The sequence below is a fragment of the Urocitellus parryii genome, chromosome 6 (assembly GCF_045843805.1).
Source record: "Urocitellus parryii isolate mUroPar1 chromosome 6, mUroPar1.hap1, whole genome shotgun sequence".
Lineage (NCBI taxonomy): Eukaryota > Metazoa > Chordata > Mammalia > Rodentia > Sciuridae > Urocitellus > Urocitellus parryii.
The window spans coordinates 75,696,381-75,724,309 of record NC_135536.1 but is presented as its reverse complement, the minus strand read 5'-3'; the positions used below and the strand labels follow the sequence as shown (position 1 = coordinate 75,724,309).

General features: G+C 38.8%; 2 protein-coding genes across 2 annotated transcripts in view; both read right to left on the bottom strand.

Annotated features, from left to right (window-relative positions):
* Positions 1-1,324, bottom strand: part of Atg14 (autophagy related 14) — a 39,754-nt gene extending 38,430 nt beyond the window's left edge. Inside the window, exon 1 of the mRNA XM_077799614.1 lies at positions 1,104-1,324. Coding sequence (XP_077655740.1) covers positions 1,104-1,324 — 221 coding nt within the window. The remainder of the gene's footprint in view (positions 1-1,103) is intronic.
* A 2,011-nt stretch (positions 1,325-3,335) lies between these two features.
* Positions 3,336-24,584, bottom strand: Tbpl2 (TATA-box binding protein like 2). The gene is made up of 7 exons (XM_026384137.2): positions 24,491-24,584; positions 22,293-22,738; positions 21,645-21,732; positions 19,593-19,684; positions 15,905-16,072; positions 12,698-12,792; positions 3,336-3,412 (listed from the first exon to the last, which is right to left on the bottom strand). Exons 1-7 carry the CDS (start codon positions 24,539-24,541, stop codon positions 3,336-3,338), a joined length of 1,017 nt encoding a protein of 338 aa, XP_026239922.1. The 5' UTR covers positions 24,542-24,584.
* Positions 24,585-27,929: the final 3,345 nt, after the last annotated feature.

The following is a 27,929-nucleotide window of genomic DNA, read 5'->3' as shown; positions in this document are numbered from 1 at the left end:
TGGCAGGTGCCAATTTTTTTTAAAAAAATGTATATATCTCCTTAAAAGAGAAAAGAACTCCCATCTATGATCACAAGGATACTAGGAATGTGAACAATTCCCAAATCTAGAGGTTGTAGAGTACAAGTAATTAAATGCATGGGTATACGAATTCACATTGTCTGGGTTTTAATTCCGATCCTTACCGTTATTATCGGTATGAGGTAGGGCAAGGCACTTACTGTGCCTTGGTTTTCTCAGTAATAAATTGGGGATAACTTACTGGGTTATTGTAAAAGAATACACCGCTAACTCTTTGAACATGAAAGTTCAAATATCTTACCATCATTGGAACTAAACTAGTGAAACAAAGTATGGGAATGGAAGACCCTACTGCTAATCATGCTTTTTCAAGGCCTTTAGCAGGGCTTGTGGCTCTATTTAGATTCCAAATTGAAGCCATAACACATTGCTAAATGCAATTTTCTTAACTAAAGGCCTGCAGCTCCGGATGTGAATTTTAAAACAAAGCCAAAACACGACTCTCAAACCCTAGGTAGCCAAAATAATCTTCTAAGATAGGGAGGAGGGAAAGGGAGCAACCAGCTAGTCCTAGTTCACACACCGGAGTAAGATCATTTGATAAAAAGGCTTATCTGTGACTCGGACTAACAGGGCCCAAGTGTCTCTCAATTATTTGATTCTCTCTTCATCTCTCCTCTTGAGACAAATGATAACGACTGTGCTTCCGAAGACAGAAAAAGGTTAAACCAAGCTTTATGAATGGGACTATAGCAAAGAAATAGGACTCCCACTCTATGGCAGCAACAGGGGAGGACTTCTCCCGAGAACCACCATCTATTCCTCTTTCCCTAGTAACCAGTAGCACAGTGGGGTCAAACTCCTCTCAGGTGGGTGATGGAGAAACAGCGACCTTCTCTCACCTGACACCCCCGACCCCGACCCCGTTCACTGACAAGCAAGCGCCGGCGTACAGCCACTACCCCTCCCCGGATGCCTGGCATCCGGACCAATACTAGGGGCCCCGGGCCCGAATCTCCAGTGTTTGATCGCCGGGCAAGAGAGACAGAGAAAAAACAATAGGGCCGTGGCGGCCGCCGTACCTCTCCCGGTCCCGGCCATCGAAGTAGACGAAATCGCCGCTCTGGACACACTTGGCGCAGGTCAGCCGCCGGCGGGTGGTGTTGCAGAGCGGACACCGCTCGACCGCCACGTACAGCCCCTCAGCGTCATCCACGGAGTCCACCAGGTCCCGGGCGAGCGTCTGGGGCCCGCAGCCAGGAGTCTCGGGCGCCCGGGATCCCTTCCCACTGGGAGACGCCATGATGGCCTGAGCGCAGGGCCGGTCACGTGGGATTTTGTTTTCAACCAGGTGCATCCTGGGCTCGGAGGAGGGGCCTAGGAAGCGCGCTGGGCGGGCGTGGGTCTTAGAGGACCCCGGCCCCGCCTCAGCTGCCGCTTCGCCAGCCCTCCGAGCCGCAGCGAGTTCTATCCACTGCGAATCCGCCAAACAAAGCATTGACTGCTGGACGAGGTCAAGGTTTCGAGTTACCGCCTCAAATTTATGCAAAAAAATAGCTATACGATGCCCTAAGGATCCTGGGGGAAAGGAATGGGAAACAGAACAAGGGAATTCGATTTTCTAAGGATGCTTTTCAGTTTGGCTAAAACCACAAGAAAAAGGTTGGGTGAGGGGTTGAGTCTTGGAGCCAGGTAAAAGTTTGGCTCACCCACCTACTTAATAGCTGCGTGATTTGGAGCAAATTCTTTAACCTGTGTTTTTTTCTCCTCGTAAATGGATATAATTACAGTATCTGCCTAGTGCCATAAGAATTAAGTAGATCCATTTAATAATCTCATACTTTGCCTCTATCAACCAGTGAAACCAACCAAACTCAATGTGTAGATCAAAGTTGTGTGTTTTTGAAAGCAATTCTAATAACTAATGGCCAACCTTCCTTCCCGACCCCATGTTCTGAAAGAATTTGAATTAGGTAGGTTAGGGTTTCCCTTCGAGTAAGTTTCTGGGGGTTAAGTAAGGTGGTGGGTGAGAAGGTTCGACTGTCTCTAAACTACAGGATAAAAAAGAAAAGTAGGTTTGTGGGTCAAATAATTTAGACCGATTTTCAAGGATTATTTCAGTAGAATTGCCACTGACTACTGCCCTGAACTCTCTAGTTGGGAATTCTCTCCAAGTTCCACACTCAGAGACTCAGAACTGCCTCCTAGGTATGAAGAGATGTTCTGAAGCCATCACATACAGTCTCTGCATTAGAGAGACTGAAGTGTCTCTTGAAGGACATAATCAATGCCACATAGGTAATGTTAGTTTCATCCCTGTTAACCCGACATTTCTGTAAATGCTGGTGATGCTACAACCTAGTTAAGTCTTCAGTCTGTACCCTTTGCACTTCCATCCTCAGTCTTATCTGGGTTGCTTAAATAGTTACTATGGAGTCTAAGAGTATGCAGAAAACAATTTGTATTGTTTCCAAAATGGCTTACTCTAAACCTGAATGGTTCCTGAAAGTTTTTTTTAATATTTTTTAGTTGTAGTTGGACACAGTACCTTTACTTATTTTTATGTGGTGCTGAGGACTGAACCCAGGGCCTCACACATGCTAGGCAAGTGCTCTATAGCTGAGCCACAGTCCCAGCCCAAAAGTGAGATTTTTAAGTGACAATTTTCTCTGGATATTTCAAACAAAAGATTCAGGTTTCAGATTTTTAATTTTTTTAATTTTTTAATTGATAGACCTTTATTTTTATTTATATGTGGTCATGAGACTTGAATCCAGTGCCTCACATATGCTAGGCAAGTGCTCTGCCACTGAGCTCCAATCCTGACCCTCAAACTTTTCATGTTTCACTTGCATTCCCACAGGATCCTTTATAGTACCTTTATCTAATGGTCAGGATAATCTCAATATTTTAAAAAGAAAAAAAATCTATGCTGCTAAATGATATTACAGATATTAGTTTATGCAGTTATTTGCAATTTTATACATTGCTACATATTCAGAAACCACATGCTACTGTACTACATATTTAACAAAAGCAGAAAATTGAATATTAATCATGCTAAAATATTCTAATAAGGCCCTAAATCAAATTCTAAGAACAGTTTTCTTATTCAATTTTTAAAATAAGATGCAAGAGTAATTTTGAGCAAGAAATTTTCTTAATTTCTTAAGCATGGTTACTCACATAGAATCAACCACCCTGTGAAAAGCCAAAATAAACTTGAACATCTACAATTAAAGGTGCAAGAATTCAGCTGTTGCTATACTGGACTTATGTACATATTTCAATCAATATAATGTTGAATAACAGGCTCAGGCTTTTTTAAAACCTTTTAGAATAGGATAGATGTTTTCAAATGCTTCATAGATCTCAGAACGTTCTTTGGCACCTACAAAGAAAACCATGTTCATATAATCTTTAATATAAAAATACCAAACTTTTCTTAACATTAAAATTTAATTGTATAATCTCCAGTTACTTTGCATATGATGAAATCTCTTGCACTATATGGGTGTCATCTTTGGCCCCCCAGAGGTTAAATATAGAATGTTCTATAAGTGTTCCAGGAACACAACCCCAGAGTGACTTCTTCAGCACTGTAAGCACTTCCTTTGAACCATTCATCTCTAGTTATTGTCTTGATTCCCTAATTTGACTAATAGATTTAGACAGAGTGGAGCTGTTCTAGGGTGTAAATTTTCAGTGTATGGGAAGGAATTGGAAATTTTGCACCATTAGCATTAGTCTTAGCTTTTAAGGGATCTTTGATTATACTGCCTAGAAGTATAAAAACATGAATTAGTCTTCACCCTTGAGAAGTTAACAGTTCCTACTTATCTCTCACCACCATCCCATCACCTTCAAAAGTATATGCACACATTGTACTGTCATGATGGCACTTCTGATGTCTATATAGCTAATCATGAAACTTCTGATATTTTTGTGGCCAGGAAGCCAGGAAGGAAGGTGGTTAATGAAAGGAACAAAAATTTAGCATAAGGAGAAATGGAAAATAGCCAAAATTAGTACTATTCTTCCTTAAGAGCTATGAAGTTGGAGAGAAGAAGGCTTCATAAGAGAAAACCTGATAAGTTTTCTGGTTTATAGTACTAATGAGGGAATTCCAAAAAGGAGTGCCAACAGAGATGAGAAGCACAGCTGTCAGGATTCAGAATCAAGGATAAGACATTTTTCTTAAAAACAAAAACAAAACCCAAGTGATTGCAAGAATGAATTAGTACTCTGGTATGTTGCTGATGGAAGTGCAAAATTGTTCAACTCTGGTGGTTCAAGAAATTAGGTGTGGTGGCACATTCCTGTAATCCCAGCACTTGGGAGGCTGAGGCAGGAGGATATCAATTTCCAGACTAGCCTCAACAACTTAGTGAAACCATCTCAAAATTAAAAAACAAAAAGGCTGGGGATGTAGCTCAGTGGTGAAGCACCACTGGATTCAATCCCCATAATTTAAAAAAAAAGAAATTAAGGACTTAACACATGATTCAGCAGTTCTACTCTGGGGTAAACACCCCCATAAAACTGAAAACAAACTTTCATTTCAACACTGTTCACAATAATCAAAAGGTGGGAAACAACATAAATGCCTTTCAATACATGAATGGATAAAAATTTGTAGTACATATATAATAGAACATTAGCTATAAAAAGAAATGAAGTGTTGACACCTGGTAAAATATGGATGAGTCTCAAAAAGGTCATCTGATTATATCTATATGAAATATCCAAAGTAGGTACATCCATGGAGACAACTGAGACAGGGGGTGGCAGGGGGACTGACTCAGGAGAGGGGATGGGGGGAAACTAATGACCCAGATTTTGAAACAATGGAAATGTCTCCAAACTATATAGAAGTGGTGGTACATTCACAAAGTACAACTTTATGAAAGTATGAAATGCCACTGAACTGTTGACTTTAAAGTGGTTGCATTTGTTATATGAATTCCACCTCAAATTCTTTAAAGAAAGTTCATGTAATTTTAAGTGGGGTTTTTTTGTTATTGTTGTTGTTGTTTTTATTGGGAGAGGCAAGAGCAAACGGTTATTTATTTACTGCCAAGGAGTTTATTATTTGTGTCTCCACCCTGAAAGATGTGGGAAGGGAGGGCAGAGAGATAAGCTCTGTACCTCTGCAGCAAAGACTCAGCTGATTTTGGTTTCAGTACTAAAGTTTGGTTTTTATAAAACCAATGTCTTTAGAAACTAAGACAGTGAGTTGGGGAAGAAGTAAAAGATTACTGTAAAAGAACCCCTTGTCTCTGGCTTTATGTACATGTTTGAGTGGAACAATCTTCTTAATGTAGAATGAAGAAAGGTTACAGCAAACCTACCACATGTCCCCCCCACCCCTCGCCCCCACTCCCCCCACCAAAAAGATCCACCTGAAACCAAGGCTCTCCTTTTTACATTTCACTGAGAAATGTGTTCAGGTGCAGCAATTTAAATAATGATGTACTTTTTCTCCATAACACTTTTTAAAACCATGCCTCAGAGCATAACATTCAAGCACAAAGAACATACCATCTAGAGTCTCCTGGGAACCAGAAAACACCCATTGCCAAAAGGGAATGGACACTGGAGTGGTCATTATTTTATAGCATAGGAAAGTGTTTTTAAACACAAAAGGGCTGTAGGAAAACTACCTTGTGCAATTTCTTCATTTTATAGATTGGAGAAAAGAGCAAGAAATCAAAGTTATCTAAATCACAAAGTAGTTTCTGTGGGCTGGGGTTGTGGCTCGCATGCGTGAGGCACTGGGTTCAATCCTCAGCACCACATAAATAAGTAAAATAAAGGTATTGTGCCCATCTATAACTTTAAAAAAATATTTTTAAAAATAGCCGCTATAGTAGAAGAGGTCATGTATCAGGGTTTCTTCCTTTACACCAAAGGTCAAATAAGAATAAGCATCTCTAATATGGGTAACTAGGTGTTAACAGAGAATTTAGTTAATTTAGTCAAGTTTTCGGGGGAGGGGTGTTAAGGATTAAATCCAGAGTCTTGGGCATGCTAAGCCACCATGCTCTACCACAGAGGTATGACTCCAGCCCAGTTTAGCAAAAAAAAAAAAAAAAAATTTGGCAGGGAGGAGGGGATGTTTCTGGGGATCAAATCCTGGGCCTGAAACATTCTAAGTAGGTGCTTTACCACTGAGCTACATCGCAAGCCCTAGTCAAACATTTTAGTCAAACATTTCCTCACTGAAATGCTGACATCAAAATTTAAGGGAGGGGCTGGATTGTGGCTCAGTGGTAGAGTACTTACCTAGCATGTGTGAAGCACTGGGTTCAATCCTCAGCACCACATAAAAATAAATAAAGGTATTGTGTCCAACTACAAAAAAATATTTTAAAAAATTTAAGGGAACTTTAATTTGTTCCACAATCCTATTCAAATCAAACCCCCAATTTGTAGCACCAGACTAATTATATGGCCCTTGCCTTTTAAGCAAATCACACCATTGTTTTTCTGTAGGCAGTAATGCTGCCACCGTGGGGAATAAACACTATTCCTAACCTTAGTGACAGAGATGGAAAGGAGATTCTATGGCCTGGTACACTGGAGAAAGGGCTGGCTTTGAAATCAAGTAAGGGCTCAAATGCCAACTCTACTTGTTTTAACATAACAGGCAATTATTTAACCTCTGAGTTTTAGTTTCCTTACCCATAAAATAGGTACAATAGGCTTTATCATAGAGTTGTGATAAGGGTTATATGATTATTGTTTATGGAAAGTCCTCTGGAAGCCAGAACATTTTGTAAACCTTTTTTTTTTTTTTTTTTTTTTGGTCCTTGAATATACTTCAAGATAAGAGAAGCTGGGAAAGCTGGTCCAAGTACCTGACTTCTTACTTGGTAAGAGCCATTGTCACATAATTTGCATGTCTCCTTCATCAGGGCTGGGTTCCTGCCAGATACTAAGTTGAATCCTCAGCACCTAACAGTACAAATACCTGGTATGCACCCCAAAATAAGCATGTCATTTGTCAATAAGGGTTGCCAGCACATTTTCATGTCTTAGCCAGCCCATGTATCAATCTCCAATACTACTTGGACTTCCCAATGCTATTCTTAGCAAGAGTAGAACTATCCATTTTATTTTCCCTAAGTGATGCCACATTTGTGTGCACACAAGTTCAAATCTTACATTTTTTAAAAGTAGCATTAAACTCCTGAGAGTACTCATTTTATAGTACATACCAACTTGCTGTATGATTGACATACTGTGTTCCCTCTGGCCCACTCATTCATCAGCTCTGCCCTTTTCCTGCTGTTCCTGACCTATTTTCCAAGAATCATTGAACTATTGAGGCTGACCCTCAGTAACAATGACCCAGCTTCTTAGTCCTTTATTTTGGAAAGAAATAAGTAAATGTGAAGCATTTTACTAAATCCTCTTTAGACATCCTGTTCCCATCAGAGCAAGGCATCATAACTAAATTCTAGTCTTTTTCAACTTTATGGAAACAACCAGGAGAGGAGGATTGTTTTGGTTTTTTTTGTACTGGGGATTGAACGTAGGGACACTGAGCCATATTCCCATACCTTTTTATTTTGAGACCAGGTCTTATTTTGAGACAGGATCTTGCTAAGTTGCTTAGGGCCTCAGTAAATTGCTGAGGCTGGCTTTGAGCTTGTGATGCTTCTGCCTTAGCCTCCCAAGCCATTGGGATCACAGGTGTGCACAACCACACCCAGCTAGGTTTATCAAAGATCCTAACAGCTAATGTTTACACCATATGTGGGCACTGTTTTCTGCTTCCTCTGAACACTTAGGGAGTTTCTATGGTTACCTGCATTACACATATGAAAACCAAAAAGTGGAAACTTAAATTCCTCTGAAGTCATGTGGCTGATAAATGGCAGAGCCTGGATGCAAACTGGACAGTCTCCAGTGTACATCTTGGCCATCACACCTGCTCCCCCTCACCACTAAGTATTTATCATTCCCTCAGCTGACAAGAATTGGAAAAGAAGCACACAGGAGACCATACAGGTGTTATCATAGATCTCTAAAGAGCTGGTTGGCCTTGTTAAGGTTACTAAATTTCTCCATTGTCTCCATTTTACAGGAGAGGAAACAGGTGTAAAGTTCAATCTCAGAGATAAATAGACCCCATGTACAAGTTGCTATCACGGTGCTGGCATGAGTGCCCAACACCTGTTAATTATTACACCTGATCTCAGAAGTGAAAGTTGACTTATTTGCTGTTTCTTGTGTATTATTCCAGCAGAATAATGAGGCTATTAATTTTTCTGTGGTCTGAGGAGAAACCTGGGTCCTTAATGTCACATCAGTAACAGAAAATGAGAGAAAACAGTGTAATCTCATCCCAGGTACCACTGCTCTCTACAACAACATGAGATGATGATCAAGGAGCATAGCAGGGCCTTTTTGTCCTTAGCTCACTTTTTATTAGAACATTCAGATGTAGCCCTAGGACATGGTGGCTGCAGCTTTGGCACCTTGGGAGTGAGAATTTTACAGGGGTTATTATTTTCTAAGCCAGGAACTGTAGCACAATCCTGTAATCCCAGCAACTCCCAAGGCTGAGAGGAGAATCACAAGTTTGAGGCCAGCCTCAGCAATTTAATGAAGCACTAAACAATTTAATGAGACCCTATCGTCTTCCTAAATTAAAACAATTGAGGATATAGCTCAGTGGCAAAATGCCCCTGGGTTAAATACCCATAACAACGAAATCCTAAGGCCCTGCAAGTGGCATGTGATATAGTGGTTTCAAGTAGCCACACATTTGTATTATGCACACTGGTGTTTTATAATTCTAGGGAAAGGCTGGGAATCATTTTCTGCAAACTCAGAGTGAATTTGTAACTTCAACACTTGAAAATTTTCTAGGCAAAATATTTGTTCTTGTTGAGACCATACTTTCAAAACATCTCTGCTGAGACCTGATCTTGCCATGGTGTCTGAGGCCACATGTGAGCCTCTAGGACTCTGTTGAGCACCCTATCCAAGCATCCCAGCTTCTGCTTACAGGCAAGGCTACAAAGAGGCTGCCTTGGTCCCTTTTCTTGGATGTTTACTTGCCCTAAATTGGGCTCTTCAGTTTTTAATTCTTTTACATTTTAGAGGAATGTAGGTAACTAAGGTTAATGAATAAGGAACATTCATCTCTAAAGTTGAGGGGAAAGTAGCCTACATCTTGTAGCTCTAAGCAAAAGTAATTTAAGACAATATGGTATAAACAAAAGACAATATATGGCATTAACAGGTAAAAACCCAATGAATGATAACTATCCATCAAGTTAGTAGTAAGTCATGGATTGACTTTACTTCCCAATAGTACAATTTGAATTTCAGTTAAAATATTCATCCCCTCTTTCACAAAAGTGATGATCCACATTTGCAAGGATGAAGAAATTGTGTTAAGAAAGCTGGGTATAATGGTGCAAAGAATGAGGAAATTTAGGGCTGTGAACTGGTAGAGCCATTGCCTGGTATGCATGAGGCTCTGAATATGATCCCCAAGCCCTGAAAAGAAAAAAAAAATCAGAATTGCGTATTTTACTTGCTTAACACAAGATTTTGAGTGTATTGGGGATCCAGCCCAGGGCCTGGAGCATGTTAAGTAAGCGCTCTACCATGTAGCTATATCACCACTCATTTTTATTTTTAATTTTGATAGGGTTTTGCTAAAAACCTTGAACTTATGATCCTCCTGCTTCAGCCTTTCTAAGAGTTAGGATTATAGGCATGTGCTAACTAACATACCCAGTTTGCTTACACAAGTTTTAAGGATGTACATATGTTTGCTTTTCAGGATTCTGTAGTAATGACATAACTTGTGATTTGAAACTTGCAGGAAATGTGTAAATGAGTTTTTTTAAATTTAGGTTAAGTGGGAAAGCCTTTTTTTCCTGCCTCAACCTCCCAAGTCACTGGGATTATGGGTGTGCATCTGGCCATGGAAAACTGATCTGAGAATATTTAAAGAAATCTATAATAGGAACTTTAGTCTGTATGTGGCAACGTATACACTTAATGAGATTGATTCATAATGATACACACAATATACATGAAAGCATACTTCCAAAAAGTCTTGAAAAGTTTCTTCCTATTAAGTAGGATCCATATATGCCTTTAGTATCAGTACTACTCAATTTACTTAGCAGGCTTTCCCTTCCTCTAGGATATACATGTTAGTCACTGGGAAGTCCCTCCTGAATCTAAATTTGTGACATCTGAGGAACTGTAGTTTTGCTCTAGTCAAAAGAATCAAGTTTCCAAATAGGCTTTACCTGCTTTGAAGACAGTTATTTCTAAAAGAGCAAACTATATAACTTTATGAGAGTTATAAGACTTTTTAAAACAAACATTCCATTCTGCTGGATGCCAAGTTGACAACAATTTTTCTTAGTTCAGGTAATACAGAAATCTTGGGGTAAGTGAGTACTGGGAATTCAACCCAGGGGCACTTCACCACTAAGCTACATCCCTAGCACTTTTTATTTTTTATTCTGAGACAGGGCCTTGCTAAGTTTCTGAGACTGGTCTTGAACTTGGGATCTCCCTGACTCAACCTCTCGAATTGCTGGAATTACAGGTATGTACTACTATTCCTGGCACAAAAATCTTAATTTTTAAAGAAGGGATGAAGTTTTTTGGAAGAGTAACTGCAAGAGGTGATAAGAAAGATAGAGAAACAAGGAGAGGAAATTGGATCTTTCTATCAGATATAAAGAACACAAGAATTAAAGATTCATGAGGATAAATGCAGTAGGATTGCAATAGGCAGAAACAGACCCACATGAAAAAATAAAAGTCAAAAATCACAAAGAAAATAAGAACGTTCAACATCGATTTGGGTGGTTATTTGGGAGTGGGATGTGAAACTCAAATTTGGCTCATGCTTTATAAACCTGACATTCATTTTGGGAGAAGAGTAAAATACAAAAAAAGTCAGATAAAACTAGGCAAAAACAGCAAACTTTGGTGAAATTACATGGAAATTCAATCATTTACCTCAAGAATTTTTTTAAAGCCTTCTTTATGTAAAAATTGGTAAAAAAAAAAAAAAATCAATTAAGGGGAGCCTAGTGGCGTGGTGGTACATGCCTGTAATCTAGCAATTCTGGAAGCTGAGGCAGAAGGTTCAAGGTCAATCTAAGCAATTTAGTGAGGCCCTGTCTCAAAAAATTAAAAGGGACTGGAGATGTTGCTCTGTGGTAAAGCACCCAAGTTCAATCCCCAGTATCAAAATAATAATAATAATAATAATAATAATAATAATAAATTAATGGAAGAAATTCACAAATATCTTTAAGATTATGGTGATTTAGTACAAATTCCAAGGAGGGCAAATAACTAAAACTTGACAAAAGGGTATATTATGTACACATTATTTACGTGAAAAAAATGCTACTTATTGGCTATGTTGAAAAGCTATCAATTTCTGATTACTAGTAATGTTAAAGTAGTAAGATCATTTCACTTACATAATTTAAAAAGTTTTCTACTTTTTTTGTGTTGCTGAGGGTTTGGCAAAAGATACTTAGATACATCGCTGGCAGGAATGTATGATACAGGAAAACCATTGTATACCTTTAAAAGAATTTGGCAATTTGTACTAAGAACCTTGAAAGCAGTCATATCCTCAGAAGTTCCATTTCTCAGTGTCCACACTAATAATTCTGCACAAATTAAAATAACCAAATGTTTGTGCCATTTATAGGTAGCAAACAAAAAAGCTGTTCAAGTATCTGACACTGAGAATAATGTTGATTCAACAACTTGCTAGAATAGGGGTCAGGAAATGTAGGTCTGCTGGCCAAAGTCAGCCCTCTATTTTTGTTAGTCTGTGAGCTAAGAAGGATGGTTATGTTTTTAAGGAGAAGCTGGGGGCAGTGATCCACACCTGTAATCCCAAATACTTGGGAGGCTGAGGCAGGAGGGTTGCAAGTTTGAGGCCAGCCTGGGAAACTTAGTTACATCCTGTCTCAACAAAGGACTAGAGATGTAGCTCAGTGATATAGCACTTGCCTATCCATAAATTCTATGAAATTCACAAAAAATATACAAGCCTATTCTCTGTGTGATTTCCATAGCTGCTTTTGTACTACAGTGGCAGAATTCAGTAATTCCAAGAGAGACCCCATGGCTCACAAAGCCTAAATACTTATTATTGGTCCCTTATGGAAAAGGCTTGCTGACCCGTCTTAGAACATTGTTTAGCCATTAAAAGCCATCATAAGTATGCATCAAGCTACTTATTAGTAAGCAACAAGCTACTTATTAAGCTACTTATTAGTAAAATCTTAATAAAATGGACTGAATGTAAAGATGAAAATATATATAAATATATGTGTATATGTGATAAAAGTGTTATCCTGAGGACACTTTTTTTGGCATACAGTACTGGGGTTCAAACCCAGGACCTTGTGAATGCTAGGCAAATATTTATCTGCTGAGCTATGTGCATACACTGCCCCTCAAAATGACACCCAAAAAAAAGCCATATTGTTTTAGGAATTGGGACCACCAGGTGATGTTATATTACTTTATAAATCCCATTTTACCAATATTCTATAGTAGGAAATTACCTTCTAGGAACAAAGCTATTTAAAAAGGAAAAGCAAAGCATATACATAGCTATTGAATTATGTGAAAGTCAGAAAATAATTTTAGAACCTACCTGTCAACACGACTTTCCCAGACACAAAGATAAGCAACACAATTCGTGGTTTTACCATTCTATAAATAAGGCCAGGAAACAGTTCAGGTTCATAACTATTAAGACAAAAAAGGAAAAGGTTAAAAATAGCACTATTCAGCTACTTTCCACAAACATTCAAGACCCAGTATATTAAGCAGTTACAAATAAGTGCTATTTAAAAAGCAAAAAACAAAAAACAAAAAAAAGTACTTTTAGTTATCTTGATAAAAGTAGTATCCTGAGGACACTTTTTTTTTTTTGCATACAATACTGGGGAAATCAAACCCAGGGCCTTGTGCATGCACTTACCCAATGAGCTATACTCCAACCCTGAGCATAGACACTTCTGGCAGTCAAGAACAGAATTTTTGGTTATATTTTTTCATTTTCAAGTCAGCCTAGGTTATTAGAAACTGAGGTAATTTAGGGCATCAGATTTAATGTATTATGATCTTGTTGATTAAAGTTCTCCACCTTTCAACAAAAGTCTGCCAATAACAGTACATGAATACAATTTCCTGGATTTTCCAAGTTCCTAATAATCAAAAGATTTAGTATTTTTTGGCCCAGATAGGGCCTAAAAATTTCTAGACCAGTGATTTTTCTTTGGATAATTACTATGTAAAGAAAGATAACTAAACTATCCCGAGTTTGTAAAATTCAGAATTTATTCCTGTGAATAGTAACTCATTCATATTTACTACCAAATGTAATCTGGCTTCTATGGGGCAAAAGATGATAGGACTTAAAAACCACCTCTCTATACCCCAGTCCAAACAGGACAGAGTCCATAAAGAGGTTGAGAAGCTGCCCACATGGAAGTCAGGAGATAAGAGGAGGCTGATGAAATGTTTTCTCTGATAGTGGATATTGATCCATAATGGGAGGGGCAGGGGAGTGCACCTGGGAAGAATGGAAGAACTTTGAATTGGACAGAGGGGAGTGAGGGGAGGGGGCACTGGGGTAGGAAAGATGGTGGAATGAGATGGGCATCATTACCCTAGATACATGTAAGATTGCATGAATGGTGTGACTCTACATCGTGTACAACCAGAGAAGTGAAAAGTTGGCTCCATTTGTGTACAGTGAATGGAAATGCATTCTGCTGTCATGTACAACTAATTAGAACAAAAAAGGAGGCTGATGAAGTAAAACTATTCTCAAAACAATGGCTAATGAAGAATAGAAAAAAAGAAATCTGATATAATGTACATGAATATTTGCATTTAAAGGGTAAACCCAGACCACACAGAGAAGCTCTGTTTAGTTCTACAATGAATAAAATCCATAACAGATGTGAAACCTCTTATTAGCACCAGAAAGATGCACTGCAGTTGTGATGTGAGCCTTGTGTAGGGCATGAAAGTCACCATGGTAGACCTTTCCTCTGGAACACCACTCTGCCTTACTGCAGAAAATATCAGGATTCCCATCCACTTTCTGCTTCCTGGTCTTCAAGAGACCATGATACTAGCTGAGTCCTGAAAACCCTTCCAGAGCTTTGAGGTCCAGGCCAAGAAGATGAAGGCTGGGGAGACAGAAGGAAAGTTTTCATCTCATCTTCCAACTGAATCTTAGGAATCTGAGGGGGAAAAAGTAAACAAGACCTTGGTGTGTAAATGGTGAACTGCAGTGGCAGTGTTCAGTAATTTCAAGAGAGATCATTTACCTTCAAAATCATGGTTGTAAGGTAACCAGCATAATGAACTCCTGATTAGATATTTAGTTTATTCTTTTTCATTCTATAAGAGGCTGGGAATATAGCCGAGTGGTCAAGGCCTCCGATTCAATTCCCTTCTCTGAAAATAAATAAGGGCTAAGGCAGAGAAAAGGAGTAGTTTTCGTTAAGAAAATATTCCATACAGACTGAGGGTATTAAACTCCTGCCAATTTCTTGGCCATCCTAAAGTCATTCTTCAAGTCTCATGTGAAAAACACTGACTAATGCATATCATAAAAGCTAAATCTTAGAATGAAAAACCCAGCAATTTTTAAACTTCTGTTGAGATCATCTTTAAAAGAAAAGCATGACTTCCACTATCCCCATCCACTCTATTAAACAGACTGAGTGTTCACTGGCAAAGAGAAGGTGAAATGTTTGAATGAAAGAACTTAATTTCAAGCTTGATCAAGAGAATTTAAAAGCATTTGTGATTCTAAGCCAAGTTAGATGTGTTGGCCCAGGTGCATAGCCAAAGGAGTGGAGGGATTTGGCATTGGTCTGTCAACCCCCAGCATTGCTCTGAGGGCCAAATCAGGTAGGATCAGAAGAAAAAAAATGGTGGTTCAAACAAAAAGTTAGGTGTGAAGAAGACATGAAGGGCTGGAGACTTCCTTGGGAGTAAAATACAGTAAACATTGTGATGGAGGATACAGCTATAGTCACCAAAAGAGCCACCCCCAACAAAACAAGACAAGTAGGTACGATTGCTTTTTTAGAAATATGCTACAACAATTTTTTTTCATTTTTCTCTCCAACCCTTTCTCTGCTCACCAGCTGTAACCCCCTCCTACTTGCCCAACCTGTATTGCACCCCTTCATTTTTTGCTATTGCCATCAAAGTCTCGTGTGCCTGTTTTTTAAGTCTGTCAATCAGTGGGTCTCAAACCAAAGGCCTCTGACCAGGAACACTGGCATCACCTATGAGCTTTTTAGGACTTAAAATCAAAGTCTCTGGTGATGTAGCCCAGCCAGGAATGTAGACTCTAATAAGGACACAGGTGATCACTACACAATTTAAGCATGAGAACCACTTTTTCAAAAGAATGGGCCTATATGTGGATCCATAAGGACTCAGACACAGCATCTGAACCATCTAACCTACTGTGCCTCCCCCTCTTTTGATAATTGCTTTCTCTAATACTTTATATGCTAAGAGTGCAGTGCCTATCTGTAATCCCAGGAGCTTCGGAGGCTGAGGCAGAAGGATTGCAAGCTCAAAGCCAGCCTTAGCAACTTAGAGAGACCCTGAATCAAAATTAAAACAAACAAACAAACAAACAAACAAAAAAACGTAAGGGCTAGAGATGTTGCCCAGTGGTTAAGCACCCCTGGGTTTAATCCCCAGTATCCAAAGCAAACAACAATGACAAAAAAAAAAAAAAACCCTGTATATAAATAGCCCTCAATGAAACCTCAAAATCTTGGTAAATGCAAAGTTAAGCTCTATAACAGTTTTGTCATACCTACTGAACTGTTGATGGGTTAGCACCAAACCCTCCAGCCTGATGGAAAATCTCACGTCGCAGCTTCCAACCATGTTCTGAATTTTAAAATCGAGAAATCTGGCAGGGAACCCAAGCTTCTGCACCACACGAGCATACTTTCTTGCTGCTAGTCGAGATTGCTCTTCACTGGGGAAAGACAAATATGATTAAAGACATCTTAACACCATGTCCCCTTTAATATTTGTGCCATATTTACATCATTCTTATTTTTACTCTTTATGCCATGTTTACCATTCAGTGTGTGCTATGTAACTGTAGGTTTCAGAAGAACCTACCTCTCATAATTCTGTTCCTAGTATCTTGTCAAAGGTCTGATACAATGTACAGTTGTTCAACTGAACCATAAATTGTCTTAATTCTTCACCTGTCCCATATAAGGTACTTTTACTTGTGTTATTTGATAATTGAACTATTCCACTGGTTCTCAGTGTGTGTCCTCAGATCATCAGCAGCACCTTAAAACTTGTTGGAAAGACCAAGCCCCTGGTTCCACCTTAGACATGCAGACACTGTGCGGGGGGACCTGCGTACTGGTATTAATAAGCCCTTTAGTGCTTCTGATGCTCGAAGCTTGAGAACCACCTGTCTGTTCTAAAATTTAGAGTGTGCAACATTTATGGTGGAACAAGGATAAAATTTAAAAAGAAAAAAAAACAGAAGGAAGAAAGCTTAGGTGCCAATTGAGCGGTACAGTCTTGAGTCTTTATGTAATAAAATGCTAAAAATGTCAATACATTTAAACCTGCCCAATTTTGCTCAGACTTTCTCATCCACCTCTAACTCCTGAAATGTCCTTAACAAGACCATGTCCTCCGCCAGTGGTAAAGTTAACTTCCATTTTGAAAAACTACATTTTGCCTAACTGACCCATTACATTTCTCATGTTAATGAATTCAAATTATAAGAACTAACATAGTTCTGTAGTTTGAGATACTATGTGTGACCATCACATATAAATTCCTCTTGAAGCCGGGCATGGTGGGACATTCCTGTAATACCAGCAACTTGAGTGGCTGTGGCATGAGATTGTAAGTTTGAGACCAACTTCAGCAACTTAGTGAGGCTCTAAGCAACTTAGAGCCTGTCTCAAAAAATTAAAAGGGACTGAGGATATTGCTCAGTGGATAGTGCCGAGTTGGCCTCCCAGTACAAAAAACATTCCTATTCAAATAACAGTTGAAAGTCTACATTGTACAAACATTAGAAAATGTGTTTAAAACCTTGAAATCTCATCAATAGTAATAACCACTTAAATTTTACCTTTTGCACTCTTCCAAAGCAAATACAGTGTTCTTTACTCTTGCTATTATAACTAAATAGGTTTAGATAAATTTTTTTGCATCACTGGTATTTTTTACTAACCAAACCCCAACAACTTACTTTAAAACTTAAGAACCCAAAAGATTTGGATAATAAATCTCTCTAACTGATCTCACTATCCAAGCTTTTACCTCAGATTTTAGAAACCAAATTCAGAGGGGAAAGATTCATGAATATGTGCATAATATGAGCATATCTCACAATGAAAGTTGGATAATGAACCTATAATTTAGTTGCCTGCTCCACAACCAGTCCAACATAACATATGACCATCCTTCCAATTCAATATACATGTATATAGCTAATGCAATTTACTTTGACTTTAAATCAAAACATCAGGTTTTTAATTTGGTTTCTCCCATTTTAACAATGCTGAAATGAACACCCTTACAAATATCTTGCATAAATGTCCAATAAAATTTTTTAAATGGAGATTTCTGGGACTAGGGATCCATAGATCAATTGAAGAGAAAGTCCAGAAGTTTATTCAGATACATGTAAAAAAATATAAAAAAGGTGGAGGAGAACAGAGTCAGAATGTATATGTATATATGTATATGTATATAATGGTTTGAGAAGTCATTTTATATTGACAGAATTCTAGATCTGCTCCATCTGATGAACTTAAGTTAAAAATTCAGTCCTACAGTTGCATTAGCTCTATTTCCAGTGCTCAACAGTCACATGTGATGAGTGGCTATTCCACTGGACAGCAGATACAGAATATTCCCATCATCTAGAGAAAGCTCTATGGGAATCAAAATGTCAGCTACCCTTTCCCTAGTAAAAAGCAGGACCTGAAAAAGACAAGAAAATATGGAAATCTTTATATAATGTTGTGCAAGGGGAATGCCTTCCCAAACATGAAACTAAAACCAGAAAAATTGGATAGACTATATATACACCCCAAAATTTTAATGGAACTTTAAAAAGTCACCACAAAACACAAAAGTAATCTGAGAAAAAATATATATATAAAATGAAAACTTAACCATAAAAAGCTATTAACAAAAAGTTGGGCACAGTGGCACACATCAGTAATCCCAGTGACTCAGGTAGCTGAGGCAGGAGGATCACAAATTCAAGACCAGGCTTAGCAACTTAATACCCTGTCTGAAATTTTTTTTTTTAAAGAAAGAGTGAGAGACAATGAGAAAGAGGGAGAGAGAGAGAGAACTTTAATATTTATTTTTCAGTATTTGGCGGACACAGCATCTTTGTTTGTATGTGGTGCTGAGGATCGAACCCGGGCCGCACGCATGCCAGGCGAGCGCGCTACCACTTGAGCCACATCCCCAGCCCCCTGTCTCAAATTTTAAAGTAAATACTGGGGATATAGCTCAGTAGTAAAGCACCCCTTGGGTCAATCCCAAGTACAAAAAATAAGCTATTAACAAAAGACAAATATGGTAGAATATTGAACCAAATACATACTAAGCAATTTAACATGATTATGAAATGATACTTAATCTAGTAATCAAGTAAATGTATATTAAAACATAACTTTGTCCATCAATTTAACAAACATATTTGAACATTTATAGCCAGCATTTATGGGAGAAAACTAATGCTTGGCACATCTGTAGGCAAGTAGAAATTGGTAAAACCTTCCAGGAAGACAACTTCCTACACATCTTCCAGCACCTATAGGGAAAAGCATCCCTTCCACTAGCTTTATGGTGAAAGAATATATATTAGCCTAGGGCTTCTTCTGCAGGAGATCCAGAAAGAAGCCTTGTCAGTGTTGCCTCCTGAGCTAATGCTCAAGAAATATTCATTTTGAAAATTCTACCCATTTATCTGCAATGAGAAAAGTCCACCGTGATGACTTCTCTAGTCTTATAATATGCTTTGTCATTACTATAGTTTTTTTTAATGCTTCTTAAAAATAAATTGTAAAGGGGCTAGGGATATAACTCAGTTGGTAGAGTGCTTTCCTCACATGTGCAAGGCCGTGGGTTCAATACCCAGGACCACAAACAAACAAATTGTAATAATACTTCCCCAGGTAAGTCTAGGGGACATAATTTGGTTTAACTGACAGACTGTAATGTGTGGGCCATAACTCAGTATTATTAGACTGAGTTCTTTTAACTTAGAATTTGGCATTTCATGGTGTGAACTATTCAGCAAAGAAAAATATATTGCTCCCATTATGTGCTTCCCACATCCCCTATACTGGGGATCAGATCCAGGGCCTTGTATATTCTAGGCTGCCACTCTATCAATGAGCTACATCCTGAGCCCAGGTTGCTATACTAATAGCTACACTTGTTTTACATAGTAAGTTGTTTGTCTTATAACAGTGGAGGGTGGTTCTTCATACCTTTTGGCTCCTGTGCAGACCATTTTCCCAGAGCTAAATATGAGGGCTGTTGTCCTGGGCTCTCGGATCCTCATTATGACTGCGGCAAACCTCTGTACACAGAACCAAGAGAAGAATTAGCCTGTTAGAAGTTAGCACTAGCTCAGTTGAAAACCTGGGATGGATAAGAAAACAGTCTTGAAGAAACAGATTGGATGGAAAAACAAACAAACAATGGTTTATTAATCATTTACAAAAATGATTGAGAATCTAAAAGAATCTAAAATACAAATAGTGACAGCTAAAATTGAGTGCCCATTATGTTTCAGGTTCCGAGTTATGAACTTTACAGGTTATCTCTCATTAATCCTCATGACCTGACTGAGTCCATCATTATCCTCACTTAGTACAGAAGGAAACTAAGTGGTTACTTAACTTCCAATATTAAACAGAAAATGGTATGTTTAGGATATAAAGTCACAACTAATCAGACTGTTATGCTGATGTACTCCCCTCCACAAAGGATTTTGGGAAAAGTTCAAGTATAGTATATTACAGGTGTGCCAAAACTCTAGAGAGTACCCAGGTAACCAAAATACAGAACTGAATATATATAATGACAGACATCCTGAAGATGAAGGAAAAGGCTGCTTTGTCAGCCTTCCATAGTTCTTAAAGTTGGCAAACTCTCCAGGTGAGGCTGATGCTGTTGTGAATTGAGACCTATTGGTCCTCCACATGTCATTAAATGACCTGTCTCTCCTGCTGGCCCTCACACTTTCCCAACTCTACTCTCCCTATTTAGCTGAAACCCGAGTCAACACTAACACAGAATTGATCAAGTCCTACTAATGTTTTTCAGGTATTTATTACTGAAAGGTAATAGCCTTACCATTCATTTTGCTAAATTTCTAAGGTAGTGTAAGTGCTAAGCAAGAATTTCTTTGGGAGTCAAATATAAATTCTGAGAGCTGAAAATAGACAAAAATATTTTTGAATGTCAAAAGAGGCTACATGTCCTCCAAAAAGAAATGAGGGGAGGGAATGTAGGCAAGATGCTGATTTTTTCAATCATGTTATTAATCATTGCTGTAGTCATAGGAATTCTAGCTGTTTCCTTTTCATAGCCAGCAATATGAACTAAAAGGACAGCTATATTGTATTTGGATAACACTTAGGTAACATTAAATTTAGATATCAGCAACAATACTACAACAGCAAAAGAAAGTTAATCCAGAAGTAGTTGCAAGGACTCTGGGTTCGCACTAATGTGGTCTTTTTCATTTGACTAAATCTTCCACTACCTAAGCCAGTGAACTTTTTCTTGGTAGGAACCAGGTATTCCTTATCTTCATACTCCTAAGTACAGAGCCTGGAGACAAAAAAAAAAATCAGTAAATGTTGATGGGCTTAACAAATCCAATTCCCCCGAGGTAAACAGATCATTGAAAAGAGCATGCCTGCCCTTGGCAAGGCACAAAGAATTTAGCTTAATAAACTTTGGCAAGTTTATCTCTTACATTAGCAAGTATAAGATTAAATTTTAATTTAGCTTTCTCAACTAAGAGAAACTGTAAATGGAAAAATAGAAGTGTCAGCTAGATGAGACAACATTTAGAATGTATTTCCAGAAACATAATGGCATTTTAAGAAAGCTGAAAATAGACTGAAAAATATTTTTGAATGTCAAAGAAAAGATTAATTTTTAGGAACTACTCAATTACTACTTCATTCAGCACAGAGAATATGATGATGTTGTTGATTTTATGGTACTAGGGATTGAACTCAGGGTGCTCTACCACTGAGCTGCATCCCCAGTCCTTTTTATTTTGAGACAGTCTCATTAAATTGCCCAGGCTGTCCTTGAACTTGTGATCCTCTTGCCTCAATCTCTAGAGTAGCTGGGATTACAGTCATGTACCACCAAAGATCATCTTTCATAACTTTTAGATAGTTAACGTTTTTGAGTTGCAGAAGCTTTTCATTAGTTTTTTTAAAAGTGAGTTATAATCATATGAAGGAAAGTAAATCTAAAGAGAAGCTACTGGTTGAAAGAAAACTCAGAAATCTTACCTTTGGGTTGTATTCTGCATTTTTGGCTTGCAAAGCTATTTTCTTCAGATCCAGTCTACAGGCCAGGTTTACGGTGGAAACTATGTTCCTAAAGAAATAACTTAGAAAATTATATCAGATATAAATAATAAAAATGAAACAACTTATTACCTCCCTCATTTCATAGGTTGTGCCATAGAAACTTCCTAGGGAGAGAATTCTTCTCAAAGTGAAGTATATAGTAACATGGTCCCTAATAAAGTGTACAATCCCAAAGTGAAGTAGTAAATAGCTTTTTCTAAAATTTCATCAGTAAAGTTTTAAATTTTAGATCTATGCCTGAAAACAGAAACCACAATTCCAAAACTATTTGCAAATCAAATCCAATTTTACATCTTCATAGCCAACCCTTACCACAATTTAACAGCAGTGCTTTAGTGTAAACAACACAATCTTTAAAAAATGTCTTAATCCTTGACCCTCTCTTAATCAAGAATTGGCACTTCCTTTTACAGATAACCAAACTGTCTAAAGCCATAATCCATTAGGAAATATTTAATAATGAAATCTGAAATTCTCTTCCATACATTATCATTCTGAAATCGTCATCACATTCAGGAATATAATATGCATACCCAGTAGCATCTATTTAAAAGCAACAACACTTACTGTATTTGAGGCACAATTCCAGAACATTCTGAAAGAGGGGTAACTGGAGTCATGGGAGTTATGGATGACAGAGGCAAGGTATCAGAGTTTGTTTTCTCAGAAGAGAGCCAGATTGAATCAGCACTACCAGGGTGCAGATGTGAATGGGAATTTGATAAACTGCTGCTTTTTACGCTCAGCTGTTCACTGGGTAATGGCAAGCTATTTTGTCGAGTTTTACCATTTTCTTCAGTTTCACACTTGCTTTTAATGATAGTCTGGTCTTTATTTTCTTGGGTAAGTTCATCTGGTAGGAAGCTAAGATCCACAGATGAGAAATCACCGGACGTTTCTCCGACTTCAAGTTGAGAACTAAGTGCAATCTCTGAATTGGATGGATTAGGTAAGTACCCGTCATAAGGTACAACTGGGCTGAACAGGGGAGACACCGGTAGAGCAAGGTCATCCTAGGCAGTTCCCAAAACAGACAAAACACAACAGACAAAACAGCATGTTAAACACCAAAGGGATAGGACTATGACAGGCAGGCATTGTGTTAAGCCTGAGGCATTTCAAGATGGCTTCTATTCATACCCTGCATCTTTCTTTAAAGTATCATTAAGATTCTATTACAGGCAGCTCCTAGTAACTTCAGAGGCTGAGGCAAGAAGATTACAAGTTCAAGACCAGTCTTGAACTTAGACCTGGTCTCAAAAAAAAAAAAAAAAATGGCTGAGGATATAGCTGTGATGCTTTACTTGGATTAAATTCTAAATTCCCCTACCCCCCCCCCCAAAAAAAAGCATTACAGATTACAAAACAATAACAGGAAAGTATCTTAAAATACAGAAAGAATACTTATCACAAAATGTTTTTAAAACTTCAGTTAAAGACCTAGAAGTGTTTTTGGTGGTTGTCAGAATTCTGAGGGAGTACTGGGGATTGAACCCAGGGGTGCTTTACCACCAAGCTACATCTCCAGCCCTTTTTTATTTGAAACAGGGTCTCATTAATTTCTTCGAGCCTTGCTAAGCTACTGAGGCTGGCCTTGAATTTGTGATCCTCCTGCCTCACAGGCCACTGGAATTCCAGGTGTGCACCATCACACCCAAGTTGCCACTCTTTAAATCCAATTTTGTAATAGAGACAATTGAACAACCATGTTCTAAATAGTGTATACTAGATTCACTGTACTACTTGTTAATTATAAACAATTATTAAGTTGACTTAAATAACTGAATTTTAATTTCATATTTTATAAAATATGAAAATATAGTCTTAACTACTAATCAAGACTCACCAAATAACACCAATAACCCAGTGTATTTTTTTTTGTCAAAGAACGGATAAGAGGACATTCTAGTTATGTAATTTACAATAGGAAAAGTTACTGAAGTTGAAATGTTAAGAATAGTTTAAATCAATGTATTCTGTTTCCAGCCCAGGGAAGCTGCTCAATTACCATTACCCAGCACCTGAGGGCAGCAGCTGATGTAAAAACGTGTTCCATTGTTGCACGCATTACCACCTGCTTTACACAAGGCACACACCTGGGATCTGGATTTTGAGCCCTGCTTACAGAACAACTGCATGATCACATGCGTCATGTTGCATCCTCTGGGTGACCAGGCTCCCTCAACTAACACACAATATCTGGCTGGATCCTATCGGACTGCTCTATTATTACAAGACCAGCAGATGGCAGGGGTGACTTGTTCAAAGAACTTGCTTAGAAACATGAAGTTATTGTCTTGAAACAAGATTTCTGACGGCTGTTTCATGTTGAATTATATAATTTTAGACCCCATCTCCCCATCCCCACTCCCACCATAAGAAAAGTGGGGACAAATGGGCCCTAATTCCTCTTCATGGTTTCTTCACCTAAGCCTAGGAATTCAGGACCACCTTGGGCATCATACCAAGACCCTGTCTCTTAAGGATGGAAGCCACAGGTGCCTACAGTTCACATTTTCGTAAACCCCATAACCAACTCCCCCAGGGAGACTTTCTTTAGCCTAACTTTGGCATCAAACGCTGCCATAGCTTCAAGTAAGCACCAGTGCTGAGCGGAATAGAAGTCTACCTTTGCCTCAGCGAGGCAGAGCCCCGTGGTAGCCAGAAAAGACTGGGGGAAGCAAAGGGAACTCCGTGGTGTTTCGCCTTGGCGCTCAGCAGTAGGGCGGGGGCCTTGACTCCGGGACAGTAGTTTCCCGGCTCACCTGGGCAGCGCATCGGTCCAGGTAGAGTTCCAGGTATGTGTTCACCTCCATGGGCGGAGGTCCCACTGTTGTGGACTGAGGACGTGATCGAGGTGTGGGCACGGGGCGCACAAGCCATTTATCAAGCCCTCAGTGGCACGCTGCGAGGCGGGGCCGTGCGGGCCGCACGGGGCCGGGCAGTGCTCCCCAGGCGCCGCGAATGAAGTGATGAGCGGGATGCACAACTCACCTGGCCCGCGGCGCACTAGGAAGAGACTGCAGGCTGCGGGCTGGGAGGGGCGGGGAGGGCAGAGAGCCTGCAGGGAGCTGGCCCCACCGCGCGGGAGGAAGGGGCGCTTCCCGGGCTTGCCATCATCGCACCTGGCTCACCGCTGACAGCGCCTGGCCCGCCAATTTCATTTCCTTTAGTACTTGCAAATGCTGCCTTCGCCTCCGTAAGAAGTTTCCGCAAGTGGCACACAAAGTGAGTGGGGTGGACCGTGAAAAAATGAAAGGTTTTCTAGGTTTTTCAGAACCTTTCCTTCCAGGGCTCTTCCCTGCTGTGTTTTTTTTTGTATTAAATGCCTACTTGCCTGCCTTCTTTCCTTCCTTCCTTTTTCTTTTTCTCTCTTCCTCTCCTCTTCTCTCTCTTTCTCCTCTTCCTTCTTTCTTGCCCTCTCCTTTCTCTCCTTCCTTTCTTTCCCCCACCCCTTCTCCTTTTCTTTCCAGTGGAACTTGAAACACCTAAGCTAATCAGCTGTAGTATTTTTGTGTTACTACTTTTCATCTTCAAATCCCAGGTGGGTCTTCTCCAATCACAGAGAATTTACCAAAAAGCCACATACAATTAGGGATCTTGCAGCTCAAGAAGGTAAAGGCAAAATCAAATATTCAGAGAGGGGTTATTTTTCTGGAAATCATTAGTTTAATTTTGAATGTCTCAGCTTTCATAATAACTTAATTGTGCAGATTCTATAGATATAATTCATGCTTATTATGTAAGAGTTTTCAAAATGAACATGGAGACATACATAAAATGTGTCTTTCTTACTTGATTAAACTCTCTGAGAGCAGGAATTTTGATTACTGATTTTAGTGTCTCTGTACCAAGCTCAACTGCTCAACCAAACTTGGTGGGTGAAAGATATTGTCCTAAAAATGGAGCATGGGGACACATTATAGTAGAGACAGATGGATTTAGGAATCAGATCACAAAAGAAATCCTCTAGAATTCCTAATCAAGAATGAAGAAAACATTTTGAGAAATCTGAAATTTGATCTAATGGCATGTAATTTAATCTAGTGATTTATATTAAGTGAGATAGTCTACAAAAAAAATGTTTAGCACAGGATCTGCCCAGTAGCTCATTAACTATTGGCTCTTAATTTTGTTTTTCCACTGTTTGGGCTGAATTATGTTCCCTGAAAGTCATGACTGAAGACTTATTCAAGTGTGACTGGTGTCTTTGCAAGAAAAGGCACATGCCTATAATCCCAGAGACTCAGGAGGCTGAGGATCACAAGTTTGAGGCCAGCCTTGGCAACTTAGGAAGACCCTGTCTCAAAAAACAAACAAACAGAAAAGCATAAAAGGGGCTGGAGGTTATAACTCAGAGGGAAAGTGTTCCTGGGTTTAATCCCATCCCACCCCCACAAAAGGAAAAAGAGCAAGTCTGGACACAAAGACAACAGGATTGTGAATGTCCTGAGAGAAAGGTCATGTAAGGTTAACCCAGCCTGAGGCAGCAATCTACAAACCTAGGAGAGAGGCCTCAGGTGACACCAAACCTGCTGATATTTTGTTCTTGGACTTTCAACCTCCAGAACTGTGAGGAAATCAATTTCTGTTGTTTAAACCACCCAGTCTCTGATATTTGTTATGCTAGCCCAAACAGAGTAAAATACACAATGTGTCTCATCACACGTGGTGGGCCGAATGCTGAAATGGCCTGCTCATATCCCTTAGAAAAAACTGGAGGAAGATTTGCTATGAGGCACATTCTTTACTGCTGGCTTTGAAGATGGATGGGGACATGTTGTGAGGAATGTGGGTGACCTCTAGGACCTTGGAGTGACCCACATTTAACAGCAAGGAGACAGGGACTTCAGTTGTATAACTGCAAGAAACTGAATTTGGCCATCAGTAGTGCATAAGCTTGGAAGTAGATTCTTCCCAGAGCTGCCGGAAAGGCCAATCTTTGATTTTAGCCTTGTTAGGCTCTGAGCAGTGAATTTGGCTATGCTATCTCCAGACTTGGGACTGATATCACTGTGAACTTATAAACTGGTGATGTCTTCAGGTGCTATTTGTAGTAATTGGTTACTCAGAAATGTCAAATAAGTACATAATAAATTTTGAACATTAAGTTGAGACAAATTTGCAGTGATGTGTAGCACAAAGGACAAAGCAAAGGAAGGAGATGTTAACAGTAAGCAAACTTGGGTAAAAACTGGCCACATAAGGATTCCTTCGATTATTTTTATTTTTGTAACTTTTGCAAATTTGAGTATTTCTGAATTTAAAAAATTCAAAATAAAATAATAGTGATTGGCAGTTGTTGGGCAAGAGTTAATTTATCCAAAATATAAATTTGTTCTTTTTTCTGGAAATCTAAGATTGATATGATTTGATTGGATAATAGCTAATTGCTAGCATTCATTAAATTCTAACTATGACCTAAGTACTATTCTAAATACTTCACGTACATGAACTCACTTTAGTGTTGCAACAAACTGGAGAGGGAATTACTCTTTTATGCCCAACTTACAGCTTAGTATACTGAAGCACAGAGAGGTTAAGTAAAACATCCCAAGTCATACAACTCCTAATCAGAATATCTGGGGCTGGGGATGTGGCTCAAGCGGTAGCGCGCTCGCCTGGCATGCGTGCAGCCCGGGTTCTATCCTCAGCACCACATACAAACAAATATGTTGTGTCTGCTGAAAACTAAAAAATAAATATTAAAAAATTCTCTCTCTCTCTCTCTCTCTCTCTCTCTCTCTCTCTCACACACACACACACACACACACACACACACACTCTCTTTAAAAAAATATACCTGATTCTAGATTCACATACTATGATCTTTCAAGTTAGTTCTATGCTTGTTATCCTTTTTGACTCTGACTTATTTTGCTTCAAAACTTAAAATATTTTGTACTTTGATAAAAGTCAAGAAAATCAAAATTTAAAAAATTATCCAAAAAATTCTTCTTTAATTTATTATTGTAAAGATTTAAATAAATTGGGAATATGTGTAAACTTTTACCAAGCAATTGCATGTCTTATTACTTTTTAAAGATTTTCTGTCATTTATTGCTTTTTGTCTATGTATGGAGGTGAGAGAATGAACCCAGAGATGCTTAACCACTGAGCCACATCCCCAGCCCTTTTTCATTTTTTAAAATTAAATTTATTTATTTATTTTTGGTACCAGGGATTGAACTCAGGGATACTCGA